The 27,766-nt window shown below is 23.7% G+C and overlaps 1 protein-coding gene across 1 annotated transcript in view; it reads left to right on the top strand.

Annotated features, from left to right (window-relative positions):
* The first annotated feature begins 7,225 nt into the window (after positions 1-7,225).
* The window catches only part of LOC114125075 (zwei Ig domain protein zig-8-like), a 242,055-nt gene continuing 221,514 nt past the window's right edge, over positions 7,226-27,766 (top strand). The window contains exon 1 of the mRNA XM_027988562.2: positions 7,226-7,943. Coding sequence (XP_027844363.2) covers positions 7,865-7,943 — 79 coding nt within the window. The 5' untranslated portion in view covers positions 7,226-7,864. The remainder of the gene's footprint in view (positions 7,944-27,766) is intronic.

Here is a 27,766-nt window from a genome sequence, read left to right as displayed (position 1 = left end):
CATTATTCTTCAGGTTCAGAATATTTTAAGAGTGTAACATATTACAATATAATATACAATATAACATAATTATTGTATAGGGTACTGAAATATGGACGCTCTATAATAATGATTTTTCTAGCTTTAAATTCTAAAACAATATATCATAATATACATCGTACCCCAAACCTAACATTAAAGGGGAAAAATAAAATAATGTTAAATTTAAGCTAAATTAAGTTGTAATTTTATTTCAGCATATAAATATAAAAATGTATACTATACTGGTATATTATTATTTTTATAGTAAATAATTATACTGGCATATTATTTTAGATAATTATAATTATCATTTTTACATTTTAATGAGTATGTATAAGAAAAAAAATAGAAAATAAAGTATAATCAAATGTATTATTCGGTAAAGGTATAAATAAGAACAGCGCGTTTATTTTTTTCATTAACTTCATTCTAATATAATTAAAAAATTATGACGTCTACGTCATTAGGTAAAATCACGGTCTTAGAAGATAATCGAAGATATTTTCTAAGACCGTGGGTAAAATGTAAAGGTAATATTTATTTTAAATTATAAGTTAATATTATTTTTACTGGGAGTGCCCTTCAATAGATGACTATAGTGATATATTTATTAATCATATTATTATAATAAAATATTAATACGTTTATGAGAAAATATCACTCATATACCTATTAAAATAAATCAGTTACTTTTTGGATATTACACTAATATTTATAAAAAATATATTATTTCCTGTTAAGTGTAACGCATTTACTTACACATTTTTATTTACTATTCATTACGATTTACAATTTAAACATACTTATATTATAATATGTTTTATAAGTACCTAAATACTATACCAATTGTATATAGGGATACTATTATCTAGATAAAAAGTTCAGCAATATATTTTAAAAACCATTATACTTTTAATGTAATCATAGTTGGGTAGGTATACAATGTGTCCCGGGGCGAAGTGACCGGCCGCCGTCATATGAAAGTATACCTAAAATGACGAAGAAATAACCTTTAAAGTGGGGGTCTAACTCTTTTTTTTTTTGAGTTATGGGCAATTTAAGTTTTTTTAAACCAAACAAAAACTACCACGGATTTTTTTATGTTTCTCCGAAAATTTTCAACATTTTAACATAATTTTTTTTTTGTTTTAAAGCTATTTAATTGTCCTTTCAACCAACATACGCAATTAAACCAAGATTATGTAAATTATTATTATTAAATTGAAAAAATTAAATTTTTTTATCAAAAGTCGGAATTTTTAAAAATAAATCTCATATTACTCAAAATAATTCAATATTTAGTATGAGTTATTTTGGTTGTGTATTATTCTACAGAATAATACCTTGAATACCTTATAAGTTTGGTTTTCATATCTTTCATAATCGCAGAGTTATACGCAGCTAAACATTACAGGTCTTTTGTGATTTTAATTATTGGCAATTTATAATTTTTCTAAACATCAAGTCTAACTTAGGCATAAACTCATTAGAGGTGATATAAATAATGTAAGAAGTCAATTTTTTTTAAAAATAAAATGAAAATAAAGTAGTTTAATAATAATAATAATTAAATAACAAGGAAATAAATGTTATGTTTATTTGATTAATTAATAAGATTTTCAAAGTGTTCCCCACCTGACTGCAAACAAGCTTGAGCTCTAAACAAAACACTTTCAAAAAAAAATTGACTTCTTACATTATTTATATTTATAATACACAACCAAAATAACCCATACTAAATATTGAATTATTTTGAGTAATACGAGATTTATTTTTAAAAATTCCAACTTTTGATAAAAAAATTTAATTTTTTCAATTTAATAATAATAATTTACATAAGTTTGGTTTAATTGCGTATGTTGGTTGAAAGGACAATTAAATAGCTTTAAAACAAAAAAAAAATTATGTTAAAATGTTGAAAATTTTCGGAGAAACATAAAAAAATCCGTGGTAGTTTTTGTTTGGTTTAAAAAAACTTAAATTGCCCATAACTCAAAAAAAAAAAAGAGTTAGACCCTCACTTTAAAGGTTATTTCTTCTTCATTTTAGGTATACTTTCATATGACGGTGGCCGGTCACTTCGCCCCGGGACACATGTATACTTCAAATATTATAAGCACATCATAAAATTATTCAATCAAAAAGTTTTGTAGTTTTACTTTGGGTAGGTATGTAAAATGTTTAATAAAGGTAAATCAATTATGAAATAGTAAAATATATTGAACAAAATAACTTGGATAATAAACTTTATTTTTAATAATAATTAACCATAATCTTAATAAAATTAAGTATCATATCCTAAAACTTTAAACTTTAACTTAATAAAATAGTATTTAAAGTAAATTATATTATTTATCGTGTTTATGTGATACAGCTTATAAGAATCACAAAAATTGAAAAACGTGTAATTAATATTGCTATAGTGTTATTCATTTATAGTTAAAGATTAAAAATTTGTTGATGTATTCATATTTTACACCAATAATATACCAATTGAAAATATGAAATATTATTTCTAATCTTTGTAAACATTAAAACACTGTATTTATAACGTATCATATGACGTGTTTATTTCAAAAACGTATTATCTGTGAGTATCTGCAAGTCTGGCTGTATAGCATATTTTTTCTTAGTTTATTAGTTATTATTCTCAGAAATAATTAAAATTAGTAAAAATTTCAATAAATATAATTCATAGTATTTTTCACTAAAATAATTTTTTTTTGTTTATTTTTTCTATAGGATGTATTGGATTGCTAAAAAAAATAAAAACGTTAATCATGCACACAAAATCTATATAAATTATAAAATACGATAGTTTTTTATTCTTAGCAGAGAGATGAATATATTTTTAGCCCTACCTTCTGGTTTAATTTTTATACCTTATTTAATTTGTTCACAATAAGGCACCTGGTCCAACTTATTCCACGAATTATATTGTTGGTATTTCGCTTAATTTTGATAATTATTATGACAAAAATGCAATTAAAGAGGAAAAATGCGTAAAAATGATTGAGTTACTCATTAATTTTAAAGGTAGGTAATTAACAATAATAAACAATAGCATCATAAAAATCAATTTTAAAATAAAAAGGATTTAAAATTACAAAAGTCAATTCAAAATCGCACAGTTGTTATTCAACAATATATTTTATGGGCAATATTTTAGAATATCCAATGGTCCCTTACGAAGCGTTTTCTAAATATTAAACGTTTACCAATACATAAGTAATATTCTTGGTTAGTTGATATTTTTCTCTGCTATCAGACATTTTTGAAATAATAATTGTTATTCTTACACGTTTGGAAATTTAAATTTAAAAGAAAAGTTTTATCTTAAGCTATACAAAATACACGTACCTATACACATGTACATAAATATACGTAAATCAAAATTAATTTATCTATATAGCTTTATTTCAATTATGGAAATATCATAATATCACATTTTGGTGAATTTTACGATAAAAGAATATTCATTAAAAATATGTATTTTGTGAGTTATATAAATAAAATTCGATAATCTCTATAACAATATAATAATATTTGTATAACCCAATACATTATATTTTTTCTATACACGTATATATATAATTGGAATACAAAACAAAAAAATAATGTAAATACATGTTATTAAATTATGATGTTTTAATATTTATATATTTAATGATATCTATAATATTGTATAAAAACCAACGATGAAAATAAAACGATTAGTTTCTATATATCTAGTATTTTTGTATAACATATTCATCAAACTGCATCACCAAGAACATAGTATATCCAAGGGAATTGTAATTATAATCTTGTACTTTATATATGAAATTATATTGAATATAAATCATTTCAAATATTAGAATTAAATAAAAACTATAATAATAATAAACAACATAAAAAACTGCAGTTTATGGGTGAAGCTAGGTAATTTAGCTAGTAGGTATTTATTAAAATACAGTATAATATATAATATTATAATAATATGTGAATGATCATTTTATCATGAAATCTGTCAACGACAGTTTTAACAATTTTTATTTTTTTCCCCCGATAAAAGACTATATCTTATAAATGTAAAATGAATGGATATAATATATTATTACACAAGAATAAAGCAATTTTATATATTGTTATGTCATCAATTGAAAATGTATGCATCTATTCAGAATATTTCTTTTTGTTCTAAATAGGTAGATATAAAAATAAATAAAATGCTTAAGAATATATAAAATGATAAAGAAGTGCACTTTAAGTTTAAAAAAATATATAAATATATATATACAATAGAATGGAAAAAAACTATTTAAAACTGATGAAAAATATAATATTGTTATAACTTTCAAGCATACTTCATGGAATACTGTAAAATACATTTATAATTCTATAAAACTATAATATAATCTGTGTTGATTGTAAAATAAATTCAAATAATGTATACATTTTTTGGTAAATTTATTATATTTTCAAAATATTAATAATTATTTTTATTTTATTTTTATTAACAAACAAACATTATCTAGATTTCATATGATAATATAATCTTTAAGAACAATTCTCTTATTCATTTATGATTAATTATTATTTATAAAATGAACTTTTTTTCTTATGTATTAATTTTTTATGCGTTTTTATACTATAGATGTGTTTATTAAAGGTGGTTTTTTTTAAAGAAATTTTTCATTGTAGGTACCTCACTGTAATTGGCGGCACTATATGAAGTAATTTTACAGCCTAAAATATAAATAAATATCTGTAGATATAGCTTAAAGCTTATTAGGTTTGTATCAAACGGGCTCTTAAAAAAATATATTTTTTTTTTTTCATTATTGGTTTTCCCATCAATACTTTAGTTTTGTTTGCGCATTTGTGTCCAATTTACCTTATAAACCACCTTAACTAGACTACAAAATATGTCAAGTATAATATCAAGCACTCCGTTTTTCAGATAAATATATAATATTATAATATTATAATAACACTGCATAATAAATCATGAAATTGAAATAAAATTGGCTGCTTCGTTTTATTATCGTACCGTACATTGATTATATTATTATAACTATACGGTGTTATAATTGAATACCTCGTGTGATCTACACTTACCCATCAAACGCGCTCGCCGTGTCATGCGCATACATACCTATACCTATAATATCATACGGTCTACTGGTATACCGTTGCGGTGGACGTGGCGACGGCGGTATATTTCAATAAACCCATTTGAAAACTAAGGTTGGCATAAATAATTTACCAAGTTTCCTGAACGTGCACAATTCTCTCGCATACACACACACACACACGCACATGCACACACTCTCTTATTATCCTACCCGTGCAGTGTTTGCCGCGGGAAACACCAACTAGCTATTACATCGCGTTTCCATTATCCGAATTTTTCGGGTTATTTCCTCTTGCACCACCGTCCGAACGCCGCCGTGTACAACAATATAGCGGTACGTATACACACAATATATAATAATAATAATATAACGATGACGTGTAACATAAAAATGACGTTAAATTTCGTTCAGAATACAGGTACCCCGCAAGCGTTTTCCTGGTCGGCCACTGTATTATATATATCGTTCTTGCGAGGTCTTCGTATTATTATTCGTGTGTATACGGTGGATTTCACCAATTGACTATATGCGTATACATTATGTTCATCAATATTAATCTTTTAGTATTTTATAATTTACGAGAATTATCCGATTACAGTATTCAACTGAATAATATATTGTTCATATATTTTATATTTTGTAAATAATCATCGTAAGTATGTTTTCTAAGCCAATTGATTAGTTTGTTATTATCGGTATTAGAAAAATGGTGCACTAAAACCCACAGTATGTTCAAATAAATAAATTCTTAGAAACCTAAGTATAATTTAAAATCTAAGTAAAACAATTAATTAAAAATTGATTTGTTTTTTTTTATATTTTAGGTACCTATTTATTGTAAAAATTAATTTAAATACTCAATAATAATCTGTTGTACCTATGTAGTGTTTTTTCACTTTTCAGAAATAAATACCGATAAAGGAAAACAATTTCGCAAAGTACGAAAACACGAGATATATCTATAGAAATTTACTTTAAATTGATAAATACGTACGTAAATGTTCTAAAAATGTCGAATAAGTATATAATTAACTTAAACAGAATATAAAAGCTTAAAACTGTCACAAAAGTATCAAAAATGTATTTATTTTTGAATATCATAAGAAAATACGAAAAAATGTATAAAAACTATATATTTAAACTCTACGATGTATGAATTGAATTTTATATTTGTTGAGTTCTTCAGGAGTAATATGAAAAAAAAAAATTAAACGCTACAAATTCATATCCTTTGTTATTATCACGGGTTATTATTCTTTATACGTATAGTTTTAAATAATTCAAACAGTTATTCGTTAAATATGTCGATCAAGTTGTTAAGACCCTAACTTTAAAAATAAAAATTCGTGTTGCTTAAATGACATTAAACAAATAAAAACCAAAGGATCTTAATATATAACGGTCAACGAGCTGGTATATATATATATTTATATACACATTATGCTTGCTTAAAAATTTTTAAAATTATTATTTGAATAAGCACATGATTTAAGAATAAATCGAGTTATGCGAATGTTTGACGAATCACTTTATGTTTGGTATGTACAGATACTACATACACGGGAACGGAAATAAATAAAAAAAAAAAATAAAGTGGAAAAAACATCACATACAAAGACAAAGACGCGCGATGGAAAGAAACGAAATTAATAAGTGCGCGGGTACAGTTGAAGAAATAAAGACGAGTTTCCTAGAGAAAGATATAGACCGAAAGAGAGCGAGAGAGAGAGAGAGAGAAGGACCAATATATAATAATAATAATAACAATAATAATAATAATAATAGTGTGAAAGAAAATCGAGGAAAAGTATAGAAGAAAGAAGAGATAGGAACACGGGGTGAACGAGAGAGAGAGAGAAGAGGGAGAGATAGAGTGCCAGAGTTGGAGTGAGATCGACCGAGACGGCGGCGGGAAGGGTGAAAGAGATAGAGCGAGTGTGTGTCGGGGAGGGTGGTGCAACCAAGAGTGGGCGAGGATAAACGGCGAAAAACCGCGGAAGCACGGTCTAATTTTCTGCGCAAGTTCGTCGCGCCAACGTACCCGCCGGGGGGCGCGAGATCGCGTCGACGGGGGCGGCAGCCGCGTTTTTCGCCGACGACCGTGTGTGCGTGTCAGACTCCGTCGTGGTAAGCCGGTGCGCACGGTCCGGTTCGGTGTGTGTATTGCGTGTTAGAGCGTGTGTGTGTGTGTGTGTGTGAACGAGTACGTTTTTTCTGAATTTTTTTTTCGTTCATCGTACCGTTTCGTTTTTATTTATTTATTTACTTTTTTTTTTTTGTGAACGGCAACGACCGGCCAATCAATTCGATAGTAGTGTACGTTTACCTCCTGCGAAATAATTACTTATATCTACGTATTCCCGTTCACGTTCAATCAAGCCGTCTTCGGCCGTGTACGCGAGTGATTTTTCAAACTCAGTAAATAAAAAAAAAAAAAACGAAAAACTTTCGAAACGGTTTCGTTCTGTGGACGATTCGAAGATGATCCGCAATGACTCGTGGCGTCGACGGTACGGGGACAATAATATCGTGTCGATCCGGCGGACCGTTTGACGATCTGTCATCTTCGTAGTAGGATACAGTGGTTCGACAGCACGCGGTACAGACTTCGGTAGTGTATTACGTAATAGGCGAAATTTAAAAATAAATTACTGCTCGCGACATCGATAAAACTACGGTATTTACCGAACGCCGCAGTCGGCACGTTTCGTTTCGGGGGCCGAACGATGATAGTAAACATGTGCAACAAAACGTTGATCGGACGGTTGATCATCGGTGGAGCTATGCTGTTGATGCTGACCACGGGTAAGGAACAATACAAATAATAAATATATTGATATAAACGTAGTGACGCTAGCGAATCGATGACCGTGTAAAGTAAACGAATTATGACGCCTCTGCAGAGTCACGTCACGGAAAAGTTGTAATATATCATACTGCATAATATCATATTACAGTAGAATGATTTTTGAGTATAATATAGACGATAACGCGCAAACGTAATAATAATTAATGATATTATTATTATGCGTGTTTACAATAAATATTTTATATATAACACAGGATGTTAATCGATGGCATGTCTCTTTAACAATGATCGAAACACTATATTGAATAATATTATGAAAACCATTGCTGACGGGGTCACAGCATCCTTAATTTAAAATTAAAAAATTGAATTATATTTTAATATTTTTCGGCTTTGCTTAGTAAAAGAAATATTAAATACATGAAATAAATGATTAATAAGAAAAAAATAAATATATACAACATATAATTTTATATCAATCTTTTTTTTTTTTTTATCTGAAAAGAAAATGTTACTTGCTCACCTATATAATATTACATCTCCACATAACAGATATTATCGAATAGGTGATACGTTTAACACGGCTTTAATTATTTATTTAAAATAAATAAATTATATAGAATATTCATATAAATTTCTAACGATACTTTACAAATTAAATTACAAAATAAAAAGTCTATAATATAATATTATTATGTATCTACAATACTTGACTATTGGGTATTTATTAATAATAATTTGTTGTAATATCAACGTTACTCACTCAATTGAGTTGACAAATTAAAGATTCACAAGTTTAAAAACTTTTTATATTGTACAATTTATAACCTAAATTATATATTTAGTATATTATATCGAAGTAGTTAATAATCTTAGTGTTCGCTATGATGGAAAAGTTGTTGTGATCAATTAGGAGTGCAGAATAGAGATTTTTCAGTAAAAAAGGGTGGATCAGCATTATAAAAAATACTCTCGACACATTAACGTTCGATTTTTCATAAAAAAAAAAATATATATATATATGTAAATATTTTCATAAGTCATGACGTAAAGTACAAAGGGATAGTCACTAATACTGTACATATTCAGAAATAACTTAATTGATTGCTTCGGTACATAGTTATAGCTAAGCTTATGTTAATTATTAATACATGGAAATTAAATAAAATATTTTAAAATTCAATGTCCGTTAATAAATTACTAGTCACGACCAGTTTAATATTTTAAAATTTATAACTACTGAATCGCTTATTTTACTGAACACCATATTTTCTATGAATTATGTTATAATTTATTATTTCAACAAAAGCTATAGACAGGACACAGAGACTAAGTTGGACAATCATCTCGTTTCAACCATTTAGACGAAAGCCAGTATTTTGTTATTACTATGAAGTTAAAAGCAATGATAAATAATTATTATTTGAAAAAAAGTATTTATAGTATACAATAATTCATTTTTAAAAGTAACTTTTGAAAAGTATATAATAACAGTATATTAACTATATAACTTTGTCGTAATAAACTGAAAAAAATTAGTGAAAATCAAAATCGTTATTCGGAATTATATAAAATATATAATATAAACGTAATACACATATAAAACTGGAAAATCTATTTTATTAATTTGTAAATTCAAAAATATTATTAATAAGTAACATTTTGTTTATTAGATATATAGTAGATATTATATGCTACTTATATCTACTATATAAAATATAGATTAATAAGGTTTTTACTGAACATACAATTATTTTTAATAATTTGTACTAATCTTTATGCGTATATATTATATAATTATCTATAATTGCACATTTATTGCTTAGATTCGATATACATTTAGTAATTTCTATATAAAATTGTAAAATATTCAAACCAAGATAAAAATGATTGCTTTAAAACTTAAATTTTAATATACAAAAAAAAATATATATATCATACAACATCACAAACTAACTGAAAATTGACAACATTTTTGTGTAAAAATAAACCTTGAAAAATAATGAGATGACCATAATAATTGAGTAAAATTATACTGTGTCAGGTATTAAATGAATTAAATACAAACTGTTTAAAATGGGCTGATTCAAAGAGTTCTACTTTTGCCAAATAAAGTTTTTCGTGATCAGTTGAGTAAAGTTTAAAGAAGCTTGCAGGTAAATAAAATCCTTTTTTGATAATTTGTTCACATTTTTGAAACTTATTTAATTAAGTTTGAAACGTCTAAAAAATGTGTACGAAATTATTAGTTCATGTATAAAAAAAAGGAGAAAAAATAATTGCTTTTACGATTTAAATATATATATATATTTATTATCCATTGTAAAATGTACTCATTAAAAGAGCCACTAATTTCAATAAAGCATTATTTTTGTATAAAATATGTATAACCCACATATAGTTTTCGAAAAGGAAAAAATAGAAAAAAAAATTTCACAAAAGTAGTTTATTAATAATATTTAAATAACACAATATATTATGTAAACGTTCTATTTCATTATAAACAATAAATAATGTATTTCTATAATTTACAATTTTACCTGTTCTAGCATCTAACATCTAACATGTATAATAATGTTATTGCTTGAATAAAATTTAAATTTAAATAGAAATATATAAAAATGAAGTTTTTTATATTTTCATATAATTTAATTTTAGTTGAAATTCTAATTAGAACAAAATACAATAATAATTAGTTTCAGTAACATCAAAATTTTCGAATTTCAATAATATATATTTTTGTTTTTAATATTACTTCAAACATCAAGTATAATTTATACTACCCACTTTATTTCTACAAAGTATCTATATATTATAGTTTTACCACCCAAGTAAAATTCTAAATATTTTTTTTTTCATATATAATAATATTTAAATTTTCAACACTCAATTTAGTTGGGTGTATTATTTGGAAAAAAAAAATAATGATCATTTAACATAATATTTTATAAATTATAGCAAAATCATAAAAATGAATATATTTATATGTTCATAAATACCAGGGAATTATTGTAATGTATACCACAGCAGATAGACGATTTTGACAAAGTTATTTAAAATAATATTCTGATTGGATTAGAATTTTAAAGAGATACAATAAACCAAAATGCATTCATTATAAAGGTAGATACAGTGTGCTATATGCCATGTGTTAGTATTCATGAGTGTGTTATAAAAAAAAGTAAGTTGGCAAATAAGTTTTCCGTTATCATGATTAATATTGTACACCTAATGTACAGATGTATCCGATAAACGGTTATCTTTTAATTAATATTATACGATCGTCAACATATTACAGAACCTAAAGTATATTATTAATTATTGTTAGTTCTAACTAAATAAATCAATTTTACGACGTAGATAGACCCATTTCTTATTCAACAAGTATATCCAATAAATAGTTTTATCAGTCATGACTGATAATTTCAGAATTATCGTCTCTACCTAGGAAATATCGCTAAATGCATCATTGCCTGAAAACGATACAGTATTAACATTATTTTTTATGGTTAATATTATATAGGTATGGTTTAATTTTATTGGAAATATCGTTATACACATGTAGTTAACGTTAATTATTTAATTTACGTCTTTAACGGTAACATTATATTAAATACCTATACAACTTAGCATTGGTAAATAATCATAAAATAAAAGTAATTTATATAAATAATATAGTATGTTGTGAAATGTTTTTTTTGTTATATATTTGGAGTGTTCATTATTTATTAATAATTTTTGAAAAAAAAAAAAAAAACATTGAATGGTTTTTAACTCTGAAAAAATCTGTAAACAACCTGCAACAATATTTTTGTTTTATTCTTGTTATATATAAACTTACGACTACCTTTAAAATGGTTTTTACCATAATCTTATATAATACTATTTTTATTGTGCTCAAATAGTTGTATGAATTAGGTAATTTAATTCCATGCCTGAAGTTCTACAAATGATTATAAAATAAATTGTGTTATATGTAATACGAGAGTCCAAAAAGCCTGCAGCAAAGATAAATATTAAACTGACTTACCTATATATAATAAGAATTCTCAAAAAATGCAGATTCAAGTAAATATATAGAATTCCAACTCTTCATTACAGGAAACAGAAAAGTAAAACTGAATTCGTAATTTGTTTTATTAGCTATAAAACTGCAAATAGTTGTCACTGAAAATTTGCGATTTAAGTACGACCTCCAACATGTATACTATATATACGTGAATAGCTCGGCAATAAAACGTTTTAGAAGTCTGTATAGTCGTTCAAAATGATCTCCCATAGTCAGTCAAATAAATATACTTGATTCCTAGTTCCTTGAAACTTGGAATTTTATATAACTTTCATAATTTATTATTAATCTAGTGGATGATAAAAATTCTATTTCATAATGTTTCGACACACAGAATGAATAAATAAATTACAACATTTAGGTTGTTGAAATATAAACTAATAGTTTATAAGAAATCCATACATTTTCAAAAGGATAGTGTACTTTTAAATTGTAGGATCGAATACAATGATTATGGTGTGGCAAAAACCACATATTAAAAAGTGTGCTCTTATTTCAGTTATTTTTATAAAAAAAATGCTATATATTCTTTATGTTTTTATTAACTGAAAAGAACCAAGTATAAACTTGAATTATGTTTTGGTGGCATATTATATACGTACCTATATAATTTACATAATAATAATAATATGAAATAATAAAAAACAATAATACAATAAGATCACATTTCAAAGAAAGATAACATAATGTATTTAGACGATGATATAATATTATATAAATTGACAATTATATTAAGCTGATGAACTTATAATAATTATAACTTATTTGTATTTATTTATTTTTTTATTCTAATTAATTCCTACTATTATTTTCCAACGCAAATAAGTTACGACTAAATAAAATAAGTTATAGTTAATAAAATTATGAAAAATGATTTTGTTTATAATTTTAATGTCATAATACATTTTAGAATATAATACAATTATGGTTTAGATACATCTACTCAATATTAATAACAGTTTCAAATAGCAGAAGCTTAAAATGCATTAAATTATGTTTGATATGATAGTACATAAAAAATAATGAGATTTTATTTAAAACATTTGTATTTCTTCACTATTTGTTATACCAGTTTTTGAAATGTTTTCTTGGATACTTATGTAAGATTCATAAAAATTTCCGTTTAAAATACCAATTTAATTCATTTTTAAACGCAATGGTTTTTTTTTTTTTATCAAATTTAAGTACAACTTTAAAGATTTTAGTGGACTCACCAACTGTGGTTTCCAATTTCTATTGCGTAAGTAAATATATATATAAAAAATATAATGAAAAAAATAGATTACTTGTTTGAAAATAAAATGTCTTTAATAATACACAGTGAAGTTAATATGAACTATATTTTCTAATGTATATTTTAATTATAATTACAAATTTCTACTTTCTAGCACTATGTACAAAATGAAAATGCATACTTATATAAAGTTTTATTTTCAATATTTTGTATTAAAATAATCCTTTACATGTATTACATTATACTTGTGAATACAAATATAATAAATTACAAAGAAACTCAGTGTCAATGCGACACTGTATGGATATTAAAGTTATAGTACGTAACTGCTATCAAAGACCCGTCTAACAAAAAAACATAAAAAATAGAATTACATTTTTTCCATACTGACTCAACTACCTTATAAAAAAAAAAAACACGTTGCTATTACTATCACATCAAACACATTTATATGTTCAGTTATTAAAAAAAATAATTCTTGTATTTTGATTTTTATAAAATTGATACTTTTAATACGTAATGTTTTGGATATTTAATTAATATTTTTCAAATTTGAATAATTTTTATATGAAATCGTATACTTGATTTCTTCATAAAATAAAATAAATTAATTTAAAACAATACTCTCATTGTTAATATGATTGTAAGTATATTGTTTTATTTATTTATTTATTGTTTGATATTTATTTGATTATTAAAATTTTATAAATATTTTTTTTTTTTATATATAATTACTACTATTAAAGAAAATCACATTTTAATTTTTTCAAAGGGTTACGATGGAGAAAACACCCAATGATGGTAACACTAAATTACTTTAATAATACCATATTATATTTTATAAACGTCAATATTAAAATACATATTAATAAACACTAGTAGATAAATACTATAATTATAGTTAATTTGATCATAATATGAGTTCCTTTTTATACAAGGTATCACGAACTAAAAAAATAAATAAATAAATAATAATAGTTTGTGTTTGTCAATTAAATTTGATATTAAATTATTTCTATTAAAAATGCGCTTGAATTATTTAAAACGTGTAGATAATATTGCAATACAAGAGAAAAATAATAATTATAACTAATGCATGTAGTCATGTATGAAATACTTCTATCAAAAATCGTAATGATAATATGCTAATAAAACATCAATAACAGGAAAAGTATTTGCTTGCAAGCAGACAAACAAATAATTTTATTACGGAATTCTATATTTGACATTGTCAGACACAAATACCAGTGAACTATAAAACAATACTATCAGACACAGCGTTGAAATACTTTGTAGCTTTTTGAATAATTAGAAAATTATTCGTTTATGAAGTTCACTAGATGTTTTATCGAGGTAATATTTTAATGTCAATACAATATTATTTTGTTTACGTATTATATTTAATTTCGTTAATAGTATGATGGCACACTATTGTTTTTAAATTAAATTGACTTAATGTTGACAGCCACTAGTGTATAATATTATATGAACATACAATGGAATTACTTCTCATTGTATTTAGTCACATATATCATGTATTTTATAAACAAAGTGTGTTGCGTATATGCTTCCGTTTGTTTCATTACAGACGGTAGACACTGCGTGTATGAGTAGACAGATAAAAAATGTAATTATTATGTTAAAAACTTCTTAGTGGATCATTTGTGTTGCTGCATTTTAATATTTCTAAAATTCAAATATAATAATTCAAAACTACATTGCGTTATTTTTTGTTTCTAACATTTTCAGCGAGATTGTTTGAAAGTCATTTGCTGGCTGTTCTTTCCCGCAAAACAAATAAAAATGGTAATAGAATAATATAAATGGTAAATATTATAACACAATATTGTACTAACAGCAGGATGATTTTATGACATTTTATTCATGAATTTTGCTAATTAAAAATGTTTTGATAATAATTATATTACAATTATTTTAATAATTTATTTAATTTCAATTGGCATATAAAAATAAATTTATATTACACATTATAGTACAACAGTAACGGTAATATAATAAAAATATAAATAATACGAATAATTCTACTCACACAACTATTAAAAAATTCAATAGAAGTAAAGTTAAGTAATTTAATTTTCGCTTCATTATTTAATGGCATTATCCTATTTATTAAAGGAGCTAAAGCATAATTTTTCTTTGTGAAAAAAAAATTTATATAAAAAAAAAACTAGTACACCTAATTCTATAATAAGATATATTAATACAGAAGATTTTAGTTCAGAACAATCAATATAAACATTCACAAGTTAAAATAAAATGTTACACAATTTATTTTCCTTCTTTTTGGTAAATCATAAGTGTGTAAAAAATATAATAACGTCTGATAAGGAAAATGTAGCACACGAGTTATATTACATTTAAAAGCCATAAAATGAAGGAAACGATTTTGAACATTATCTAAACATTGAATTTTATATTTTAAGTATGGAGACAAAACCATAGAACCATAATCGAATTTTGGACATACTGAAGAAGTAGGTTAGGTTAGTAGGTTTTTTAAAACAACAAAATTAGTTGAATCTTCACAGGTTTTGAAAATAAAATTAATATCACAGCTATAAAATTTACTAATTGTATGTAATAGGTAAGTGTTTATTAAAAATAACAATGTAATCAAACATTACACTTAAATCACCGAAATTGATGGACATGATGAACATGTTTTGTTGTAATACGCTTATTGATATATTAACATTGAATGAGTGGAATCCGAATATTAAAGAGTAAGACATTACATTATTTTTTTAAATGCTTAAGGATAATTCGTTAAATACTTAAAATTCAGTCAGAATATTCAAATCCATTGATAATAACGATGCATCATTAAGGAAATTTATTTGCTGGAATAATTGCAATGCATCAGCGAAAAGAATTTTTTTTGAATGTAAAGAAATGTAGATCATTAATAAATAATATAAATAGTAAGGGGCCAAATATGAAAGTTAGATACACCAGGCAGGACAATAAATGTATTTGATTTGAAATTTTTACATTTTACAATGTATTCTCTATTTGATATTTAGGACGAAATTCAAGATAGCGAAAGGTCACGAATACCAATGTAATGTAATTTAGATATATATTATGGCTTATTTTATAAAAAAGTTTTATACAAGTCTGAGTAAAATTCATTGAATTTGGATTCATTTATATAGTATATATAATTTAATATACATTTTCATGAAACAAATTGATTTAAGCTGTTGTTATAATTTATCACATCTTATAAATCCATGGGGGTCAACACATTATAATGATAAATGCAAAAATGTAATATAATATTTAAATATGATGATTCAAATATTATCGGTATACTACAAGGCAGAAGGATAATTTGTCAAACTAGTTATTAATTTTCTTTGGGAAACTTGTATTTATAATAATTGACCAATTTAATAATTTAATATATGAAGATTACAGTCACTCATATATATAAATGTTATGAATAATATTTTTCACAGTCTTGAATTATTAAATAATTGACGATATCAGTATGATAATCTATTATTATAATCATTAATATTGTAATGAGATGGGATGTAGACAGCTTGAATTAATAAAATAAATTAACGTATTGATAATTTAACAAACAATTGCTTAGGATTATTATTTTTTAGTTGTATAATATATACAATAACTATGTAAGTGACTTTTGACGGCAATTAATATATCACCGCTTCTAATGTTAATGCCGATAACACTACACATCTATCTCAGTGAAAAAATGAATAATTTTAAAGTAGACCATGTTCATTATCATTAATCCCTATTCTTGTACCAAGCTTATATAAAACATCGGAATCGTAGTCGACTAAATCAATATTTCGAGTAAAAATAACCAGCTTGGTGTAATAATTACGAAGTACATGTTGATAGAGTTATAATCGGAATTAGCCTATGATTCTTGGTACCTATTTCTTTGAATAAATAATACATTTTTAACATACCTAATATATAATTCATTTTCAACGTTAGCTTTTCGAGAATTCAGATAATCCAATATGGTTCTGAGATGATTCGCTGAAGTAGTATAAAAATAATATTAACTATAATTTAACATTCATAAACATAAAAATAAAACTAACACTTTAACATTTATCACATCAACGTAATTTATTTTTATTTTTCAACAAATTGAAGACATCATGCTCGTTAGATAATGCTGTCCGAATAGATTAACATTGATTTGATACCTTGTTTATGAATAGTTAATTTTAGAAATAATATCAATACCAATTAAATGAAATATTTCAAGAAAACCTATATCAATAAAATTAATACATGCAAACTTCTTGGGTTTACTAAAAACAATTAAACTATGCGTTCTTGCTTGTCGATCAAGCATTTCTGAAATAAATATCTTGCAGAGTAGACCAAACTAAACTAAACTTAACTAAACTAAGTTCTAAGATATATACTATTTACTCTAGATTTTCGATTTTTGTTTTTTCAGTAATTTATTTCGGTTTAAACATATTATTCAAATAATTACCCTGATATATTATTGATATTGTTTTCTTTCAATTGACAAAAATTATATTATTTTATTTTGAATAGGTTTCATATCATTAATATTATGTTAATATTTTTTTGCATTTATAAATAGTATTAATGGAATCTATTAAGTTTTAATCTTTAATTTAAATCTATATTATTATCAGAAATTCGTGTATCTGTGTTAATTGATTTTATCTATGCATTTTAACACTTTTAAAATATTCTGATCACACGAGATTACAAAACGGAGTTTAACTCCAATTGGTTAAAACAATGACAATCGTTTTGTTTCCATTAATTCGCGAACCACGACAGGGAACATCGGTAAACATTGTGTGTTTACACCAAAAACGCCGTCGAGATTACAGCCAACGTTTATATATAGGTATCTAATAAAACTAATAACTTCTAAACGACGTGTTATTTGGCGTTTCGACGGGTGAAAAAGTTGTAATTCAATTGAACAATATCAATAAGTTTACTAAAGTTGATGCTATTCGCACTAACAACTGTATGATTGTACGCAACTTACCAAATTCGTATACTTATTATTATCGTAGTGATCCTCGTTGAACATCAGAAAAAAATATTTCTTCCTTCGTTGGTACACTTTAAAATAATCTCTGGTACTTATTATTTTAGTTTATCGGGAAATCGTGTGATGCGTAAGAATGACATTGAATTTTACAAACAATATTATAGTCATAATAAATTACTGTAACTTGAGAAAATTTAATTAGTACTGTACGTACGTTTTGATTGCATAGAGATATTTTTCTAAAAATTATGCTTGTGGCTGTGGCTGTATACAAAATTTAAATACAATTCAAAGTGGTAAAATTATGTTTGTGATTTATACTTAGAATAGATGATGGATGTTTTATTTTGTGAGAATCATATTTTGTTATAATTTTGGAATTTGGTATGTGTTCCCACCTCTTCCTTCATGTTCAACATTTTTTTAGTCATATATTAAACATGTAATCAGCATATTATTTCACACTAACTTTTGTAATTTGCATAATTTTGGTTTAAGCATGTAATTTATGGTTAGATAGTATAATATTAAATTGTTTTGGTTTATATAATAATAACATTTTTTTTCCTTTTCAAGACTAATGTCATTATAATGTTATCTAAAATATATCTTAAATGATACAATTTTTTTTTTTCTAAACATTTTAAACATTAAACTGTTTTCTATAATGTTAATACAATGTTTTTCATAGTCATTATTTTTAAATTATCTATAATGAAGTTTTGCTAAACAAGGTAATATAATTATTATAAAACCAGATAGCAACATGTAGCGTACGCAATTAAATATAATCAATATTTTTACACTTTATTTTGATATTTACAATATTGTTTATATTTTTATAAAATAAATACAAATTTTAGTTATAATTGAAATCACATATTTACACTTTACCAAATGAACTAAAATATTAAAATTTAAATTCTGATCACATTTTACATTGAAATAGCCTATAGCTATATTGCATACATGTAGAATGATAAAATCACTAACATGTGCTTTGAATTACATTTTCTCTTGTTGACAGAAAATTAGTTTGTTAATGTTATCGTTTATTTTATCAGATTCATATGAATAGTTCTTTTAGAATTCTTTTGCGTATTGTGATTTTAATGTACCTAATACGTAACTACAACTTTTTTTACTAACACAACTACAAATACAAGCTGTGTTATCGAACTTAATATAAAATGACATACGTTTTAACAGTATAATTTAATAATTAAACTTTAAGCATTTATTACGCAAAACTGCTTCTTAAGTTTCAAAGTTTCAAGGTGTCAAAGTTTAGAAAATCATTGTTTTACGAATAACTACTATAATACCTGTGGACCTTAATATTATATACAAACAAATGTGACGTTCAACATTTTTCATTATAATAGTGTGATTGATTAAAAGGTAGGTAATAAATATGCTGTAAATAGTCGTGCATTTAAAAGAAATTCGATTACGAGGTCGATACTTAGTAGCTTTATGAAGAGTTCACATTTTAGTTTTAATATTAATTTATATGAAAATATGAATATTTATGATTTATTAATGTATTTAGGTTAATGTGGAATTAATTTAATAGTTATAGATGTTAATAAGGTATCAATACTCAGTTTAGTTTCTTCACCATTTTTATATCAATAAATACGTATATAAGTTCCTACATATATTTTTTAACAACAATGATTGATTATTTAAAATCGATAGTAGTTAACACATTTTTCAATGTTAAATAAATTAAAATATATTAGAAAACTTCACAAACATATAAGTGTTTACTGAAAAACAATAATAAATATATTTTGTATTCAAAAATCTTTGGATTATGTCGAAAAAAGTACAGTTTTAAATTAACTTCATTTAAAATTGTTTTTTTTTTCAATGTGATAATTTAATTTTTGATTTTAAACTTAATATCTCAAAATATAATTAATATGCACCATTATGCTTGTAGTAAAATCAGTATTCAATGTGACAACAACTTACTGATCTATGTTCCTGTCTTGCTTTTTATTATTGTCTTTATTTATTGCACACAGAAAAATATATAGGTACTTAATTTTTTTACCCTCGTAGTAAAATAATATATATATATATTTTTGCATGCAATTTTCATAACAAATAATAGATATTATATTTGTATCACAAAAGAATAATAATATTAGTGTATTTATGTATATATAACAATTATATAAGAATTTTTATTCTACAGAATTTGATTATTTTAAAAATATATTATTCAATCAATCTCTATTACCTAATTTCTAATTTTAAATATTAAAATAGACTATTTATTCTCATACTATGGGACTACCTTCAATGTATGTTGTTGTATGAAATAAATACGTGACATGATTGAAAAATAATACGTGATCCCTAATTTGTTTACATCTATGTGTTCTCCCAATATCGGCTCTACAGAGCAATTTATTTCACAAGAAAAACCGTTCAGTATGTAAATTGTAAAAGCCCATTTTATCTGTGACAGAGTTTGGTATCACATGAGCGTTAAAATTGTAAAGTTCTAAAAATATTAAACACAAGTACGTATCGTCCTATGTTGCTTTAACAAATACGTGATGAATAATTTTACATAACTCTAAATTAAAGCATGTTAGCGTAATATACGATTAATATATAGATAATGCAATGTTAATGACAAAAAAAAAACAATTTTAGTTATTAATTTATAGTTAAAAATAAATTTAAAATATTTTTATATACAGAAACAAATATTAGCTGATATTACCAATATTTATAGTAATTTTAATAATCTTTTAATTATCGTGTCCAGTATGGTGCGTTTCTTAGATACATTATATCTTACATTTCTGTGATACGATTTGTCTCTGCCCTGAGAAGGGCTGTTTGAATTTTGAATAGCTGAGAAGTATAAGTACCGATGTGGTTATATTATTCACGTTATTTTTCTTTTAATGGGATCATATATCGCAATGCAGGGAATACAGTCTGCAAGCTTTTAGATTGTACCCATAATTTATTATAAATAATTTTATTAATATGCATAGTTTAGAAAATCACATTATTTGTTTAATTTAATTAAATCGTAATTAAGAGGACACTATATTTTCAAGTGTTGTGTAATATATCTTTTTAACGTAAAAAATAACAAATTTGTATTTAGAGCAGAAGCTGTTATAATATATTAAATAATTTTAATAAATTAATGAATCAACTATTATAAAATGTAAAGGTTATTATACCTATTTTTTAAGTTATAATTGTGTAGATATAATAATAAATAAAATATATTTTAAATAAGTAAACTAGGCAATTGTATCTATAAAATTTTCGTGATAATAATATGGAATATTAGATTTATGAAAAACTAATAGTAATTGATAAGTCAAGTCTAAATAACTGAAATTAAGATTTCTTAAGTTAGAAATTAATGAGTAGATGAGTAAAATATGTGGCAAAATCTGAAACAAGACAGGTATTTTTGAGATTTTATTATGTATGCTCGACAGGTTTATAAAAGGTTAAGCATGAAATAATTATATAATATTATTTAAAGGTACATTTTAAATATAAAAATAAAATAAAATGTCTATAGTTATTATTTCATAAATATATATTGGTTTATTTATGAATAATTTTATAATTGGATAAAATGAGAAATTGGATAGTGTTCAATGCGTGTATAGTGTATACTATTTATACATTTGAATAATTAAAAATTAAATTAACAAAACAAATAACAGTATTTCAACTATACTTAAGTTTTAATTTAATATTATTACACATATTTGGGTTAATAAAAAAAAATATATATATATATATACATTTACACCACTAACATTAATAATAAAACAAAGGTTTGTTACTAAAGAATTGATTATTATTCAATTTTCATAATTTTATGTATTGGCAACTATATTTTGAATGGCCTATTTTGTGAAGAGCCGTAGTTGCAATCACAGGTACCTAACTTTCGTTACCAATATTTAAAGTTTTGATGAAAGGAATAAACTATACGAATAGCCAACAGAATTCTGGTCAACTTCATCGCTTAGCTAAATTTTAAATACTTATAAATAATTTACTTCGTTGGATATTAGATTATTATAAATAAAAAAATCTCTGTGAAATGTATGGTACTGGACATTAAATAAAAAATGAGTTTTTCCATAAAAAAAAAAAAATGCTCAATAATAAGAATTATAAAAAAAACAATAAAAAGTATAATTTCTTCGAAAATATTTTTTTACTTATTCAAAGTTATTTACTGTTAAAATACTTGTTCTGTGTGTATGTAAACATATTATGATATATTTAAAAACGAATTGAAAAAAGTAAATAATAAACTGTTTTATTTTAATTATCTTACTTATCTGTTGTATTTGATGTAAATAACAAATGTAAATAAATTAGTTCTGTAGAAAGTATAAGTTATACCTGAAATGAACACGAAAACATTATCCAACCATGTTTTTGTCAGTATATTCTATTTTTTATTTGTAAGTAAGAATACAATTTTCTACCAAACCCTTTAATAATACATAACATAATACTACGAAATGTAATTACGTTTACCCAGTTTATTAGAAAAACCTACTTGGATAGTTTATAAATTGAATTTTAGAGTTATTACATTTTTATAAATTAAAACTTTTAACTCCTTTTTTTTTTTGTAGTGATAAAATTAACTAAAAATAAAAATATATTAATTACTAAAATTATGTTGATTTTTTTTATTATAATTATTTTTATTTAGCCTTTTGCTTTTTTCTGTTTAATCAGCCAAAAAATAAAACAAACAGAAAAGTTATTGAATTTTAAATTTGTGTAAATAAAAATTTAATTAACCTGATTCTATAGTTCTGTTATATTCTTATAATTCTTACCTTGGAAGAGAATTATTATAACTAGCTATTTAATACTTATTAGTTATTATATTTAATGCATTCAATTTATATCATGGAAAAATCTAAAATCTATTTAGTATCTATTTTGTGAAGTAAAGTGATAGTGATTTAGTAAAATATATAGTTGGAATCCTAAAACTTAATCAAAAAATAACTACCAAAGATAGGACAGTAAAGTTAATAAAATAATATTAATTGATATTTTATAAATATATATATTTTTTTTTATATAAATGATTTTAACTTAACACTTAAAAGTTCTAATAAAATACAGAAATCATCAGTTATTATAATATTAGTTAACTATTGTGCATAGAATTTTTGATTAGATATTATAATAGCTGTCCATTAAGTCATTGTAATAATTAAAGTGTAGTGTTTAGAGATTTTTTTTTTTTTTTTTTTAATGACAAAAATTTAAAGCAATAAACTGTAATTTGCATGCAATTTCTAAATTCATACCAAAAAAACAAATAATTTGAGCTTAATTTATTAAAATCAACGTAACACTTAGATAAAACAAAATAATTAAGGTAAGTAAATAATATTAAACAAATAATTAATTAAAATTAATTAAATATTCAGTAAATAGCACAGTTGACTTTCTCAAATATCGATCACAAACTGTTTATCATACCATATAAACGTAATCAAATGATCATTATTCTATAAATGATATACATTCAAGTCGATTAATTATATTTAATATGTTAGAATGAGATACGCTTATATATATATATATATATATATATATTTTATAGCAGATTATTCATTAAGTGTGTATACTATTTCGTTATAAGTAATTGTATCTATCAAAAAGATAGATTTTGCAATCTTTGACTTAAATATTATGCATTATCATAACATTAAATTTGCACATAGTACATGGCAATTTAATTCAAAAAAAGTTTTATCTTCTAGAAATTTGTGAATATTGTCCAATATTTTTATAATACATTTGTGTATTTACAGTAAAAAAGAATTTAAATTATATTAGGTTTAATATTATTATATAATAAGTTCTTTGATAAAACTTTTGCAGTTGGATTCAGAGCCATCAGTCAATTTCTTAATTTTTGAAACAAGTTATTGTGATTTATTTATAATTCTTGAATAAAGATAGGAAGTGGTTTTGGAGTTTTATTTTCATTATTTATTGGGTTTGTAGAAGTTGAGATCATTGATTCGTCTATGATAGTTGGAGTAAAGGGAGAGAAATGGTTATCAGAAATAAAAATACTCGTGTTTTTTTTTTGTGTAGCACAATAAGTATTTTTTAGAGATTTCGAGTGTTTTGAATAGTTTGGTAGGACTGTAAGTGGGATTTGTTGTTGGATAAGTCAGGGGGAGAATTGACACCCGTTTGGTCAATTAATGATTTTTAGAGATAATTATAAGCGAGATGGATTTATTTACTGCATTTTTTGACGATTTAAGTCACTTATAATGATGTAGATTAGGTTAATAAGGTTTGCCTCGAAGAATGTTTAGATGTTCTATACATTATATGTACTGGTACTGTGATAAGCGCTTGGAACAATGATGAACAACATACGTTATTGGAAGCTGATAAAGGCGAAGGGCGTGTCAATTAATGTGTAAAGTGTACGACGTTTATTCACGAACTAGTAAACTATATTATAATAAAATTTATATTGGTGTTATAGAAATACTTTGTCACCAAATTTTTCAATAGTCAACTGGTGTCATATTATTATATACAATAATAATGATATTCTATACAGTATACATCGTATAACCAAAATAATTTTGAAAATACTAATATACAATATTATTGTTTGATTTCAAAATTAATGATTAATAATGTATAATATAATAATATGATTTAAATTTCTAAATTAAAATATTTTTCTTTGAATTAATTTTAAATTTTTTTGATAGTTATATTTTGTTTATATTCTTAAGTGCTATTAATGAGCGATTTTTTTACTTCTTAATATTCACGTCTGTAATTTGTACTAATACTCTATTCTCATTATAATTCTTACTATATATTTCTGTGTGTATAATAATATGTATAGTGTATACCTATTTTTTTAATTTAAAGTTTAAAATTTGAAAAAAATTTCCTGAAACCAGTTGTTTGATTGTCTATGAAAATATTTATTTAAAATTTAAGAATAATAATCAAAACAGTAATAATTTATTATGTCATATGACTTACCAATAACATGAGTTATTGGTGAAAAAAAATTGACCCTAGAAAAAATAACACAATTGACTCTGTTAGACTGTGAAAACAGGATAAGTTAGATTAGATTCCTTCGAAGCCGTATTATTTATGAAGCTTGTCAGCAAAATAAAATTGGTTTTCATTTCTTTGAATTGTATAAATGCATACATATAAATATTTATTTTTTAAGTAAATTGTTTTCCTCCAATCTCAAGTACGAATTTATACGTATACCATATTTAATACATGCGAATTTGTGAAATCACATGTTTAGAACTACCTATGATAAAGTATTGTGTTCGTATGAATGCAAAACACTTTAAAAATATTTGAATTTTCAGAAGATACATCATTAAAATATTATTATCTTTATTTATCTATTGTTACTGATAGTCAATAATATAAAGTATTTATTTTACAAAATAAATACATTGTATTATACTGACCATTAGTATACAACTCTTAAATAATTTCAATTTAACATTATTACATAAATATAACTTGTTTAAAACTAAGTTATAGCAAAAAAATTTCTCCTTACAGTAATATTAAACGTGTTTCATTTTAAACTTAAAATATCATTATCATTGATATTCGTTAAATTTAAGAATTGATAAATTCTGATTGCCGTATAATAATTTTAATTATTTTCATAAAAATAAACGAAAAATTTACAACCATATTAAAAACTTAAACAAAACTAACATTTTTATTTTTAATTTTCTTTGTCTAGTAAAACGGCGTCTAAGTAAACGAAAAAAAATTATGAGAGCAATAAATTCTCACATTTTTAACTCAAAAAGGGGGCACACGAAGTATGGTTGCTTCACATAAAAGTTTTTGAATAAATGCGATATTATTACGATAAAAGTCTATTGTTTTTACTACAGAACCTTATACACAGATATGGGAATGTATCCAGTACTTCAGTATAATACCATTAAGATACAATATATTTACCATAATAGCATACACATTTCATTAGTAGGTGTAGTACACGTGCAGTGAAAAAAAAAATTTATTTTTAGTATAATTTTATTGTAAAACATATAATATATAAGTAAATAATTTGTTCATAAATTCGTCTATAAAAAGTATTAAAAACGATTCAATTGAAATGAATGTATATAGATAATACATTTAACTTGGTTAAAATATCTTTATATTTAAATATTTTGCTAGTGTTAAAAAATATATTATTTTAATTATAAAAGAAAAATAACTACCAGAGGTAACTTTTAGATATATATATATATATATATATATATGTAACTAGTTATAAATAGATTGATAAACTGATTTTTGACAGATGTAATTTTACTTTAATTTTCAAATTTTTTTATTCATAAATATTGTAAAATTATATTTAATTTTTTACATTTATATAGTATAATAGTTTATGTTATATGATAATTTACGTAAAAAATATTAATTATTTATGATCACTGCAAGTTGTTAAGTTCATCAAATATTTTCTTTACTATCGTTAAACATTTAAAAGAGTTAAATTTGCTCGATATGCTTACGCATCAAATAAGAACTTAATATTTTTTTTTTTTGATGTTTAGCATTATACTGATTACATAAAATATTTTATTTTAATTTAATATCGTAATAGTTTATTTTATCTTACTATCGACATAAATGTGACTAGGCACTATAGAAATTATATAATATGTTGTCTTACCATTTGTGAAATCTGCATTATTCTATATTAATATATATATTAGTAGACCAGACGTTAGGATGGAATTAAAAAAAACAAGTTCAATCGTATTTACAAAAATATTTATTTAAAGAGATATTTAAAATTCTAAAATAGATATCATATTTTATTTACTATTAAAAATATCAAACTATAATAATATTGTAGACTCTTTCTAAATTATAAGCTTCGTAATATTAAATTATATTATTTTTAAATTTTCATTACCATCTCGTATATGCCCAATTCAACAGTAAAAAATTCATTTTTTTTGATAACATTTGAAAATATCTACTTAAAAATGTAACATGATAACATGAAATATTAAGGTGCACTCAAATTATGGTTTTATCATACCACTATATTATGCTTTCAAATAATTTAAATTTGCATACGTCAAAATTACATAATATAGGTTAAAATAAAATAATAATGATAAATAAAAAGTAAATAAATTTAAATTGTATTTAATAATAAATAATAATAGCTATAAGTATTAAAATAATATTTTTGTCATAGAAAAATTAATTAACAAAACTCAATGACGGCGCATTGCTTATGCAATATCGGTACATTAATGAATAGGACTGTACGTTTGATGTTGGAATACAATAATAATATTTAAAGATGACAGATCTATAATGGAACAGCAATTTCAAATTAATAATAGGTATGACA

This window comes from Aphis gossypii, chromosome 2 (genome assembly GCF_020184175.1).
Source record: "Aphis gossypii isolate Hap1 chromosome 2, ASM2018417v2, whole genome shotgun sequence".
Classification (NCBI taxonomy): domain Eukaryota; kingdom Metazoa; phylum Arthropoda; class Insecta; order Hemiptera; family Aphididae; genus Aphis; species Aphis gossypii.
This window is presented reverse-complemented; position numbering and strand designations above follow the sequence as displayed.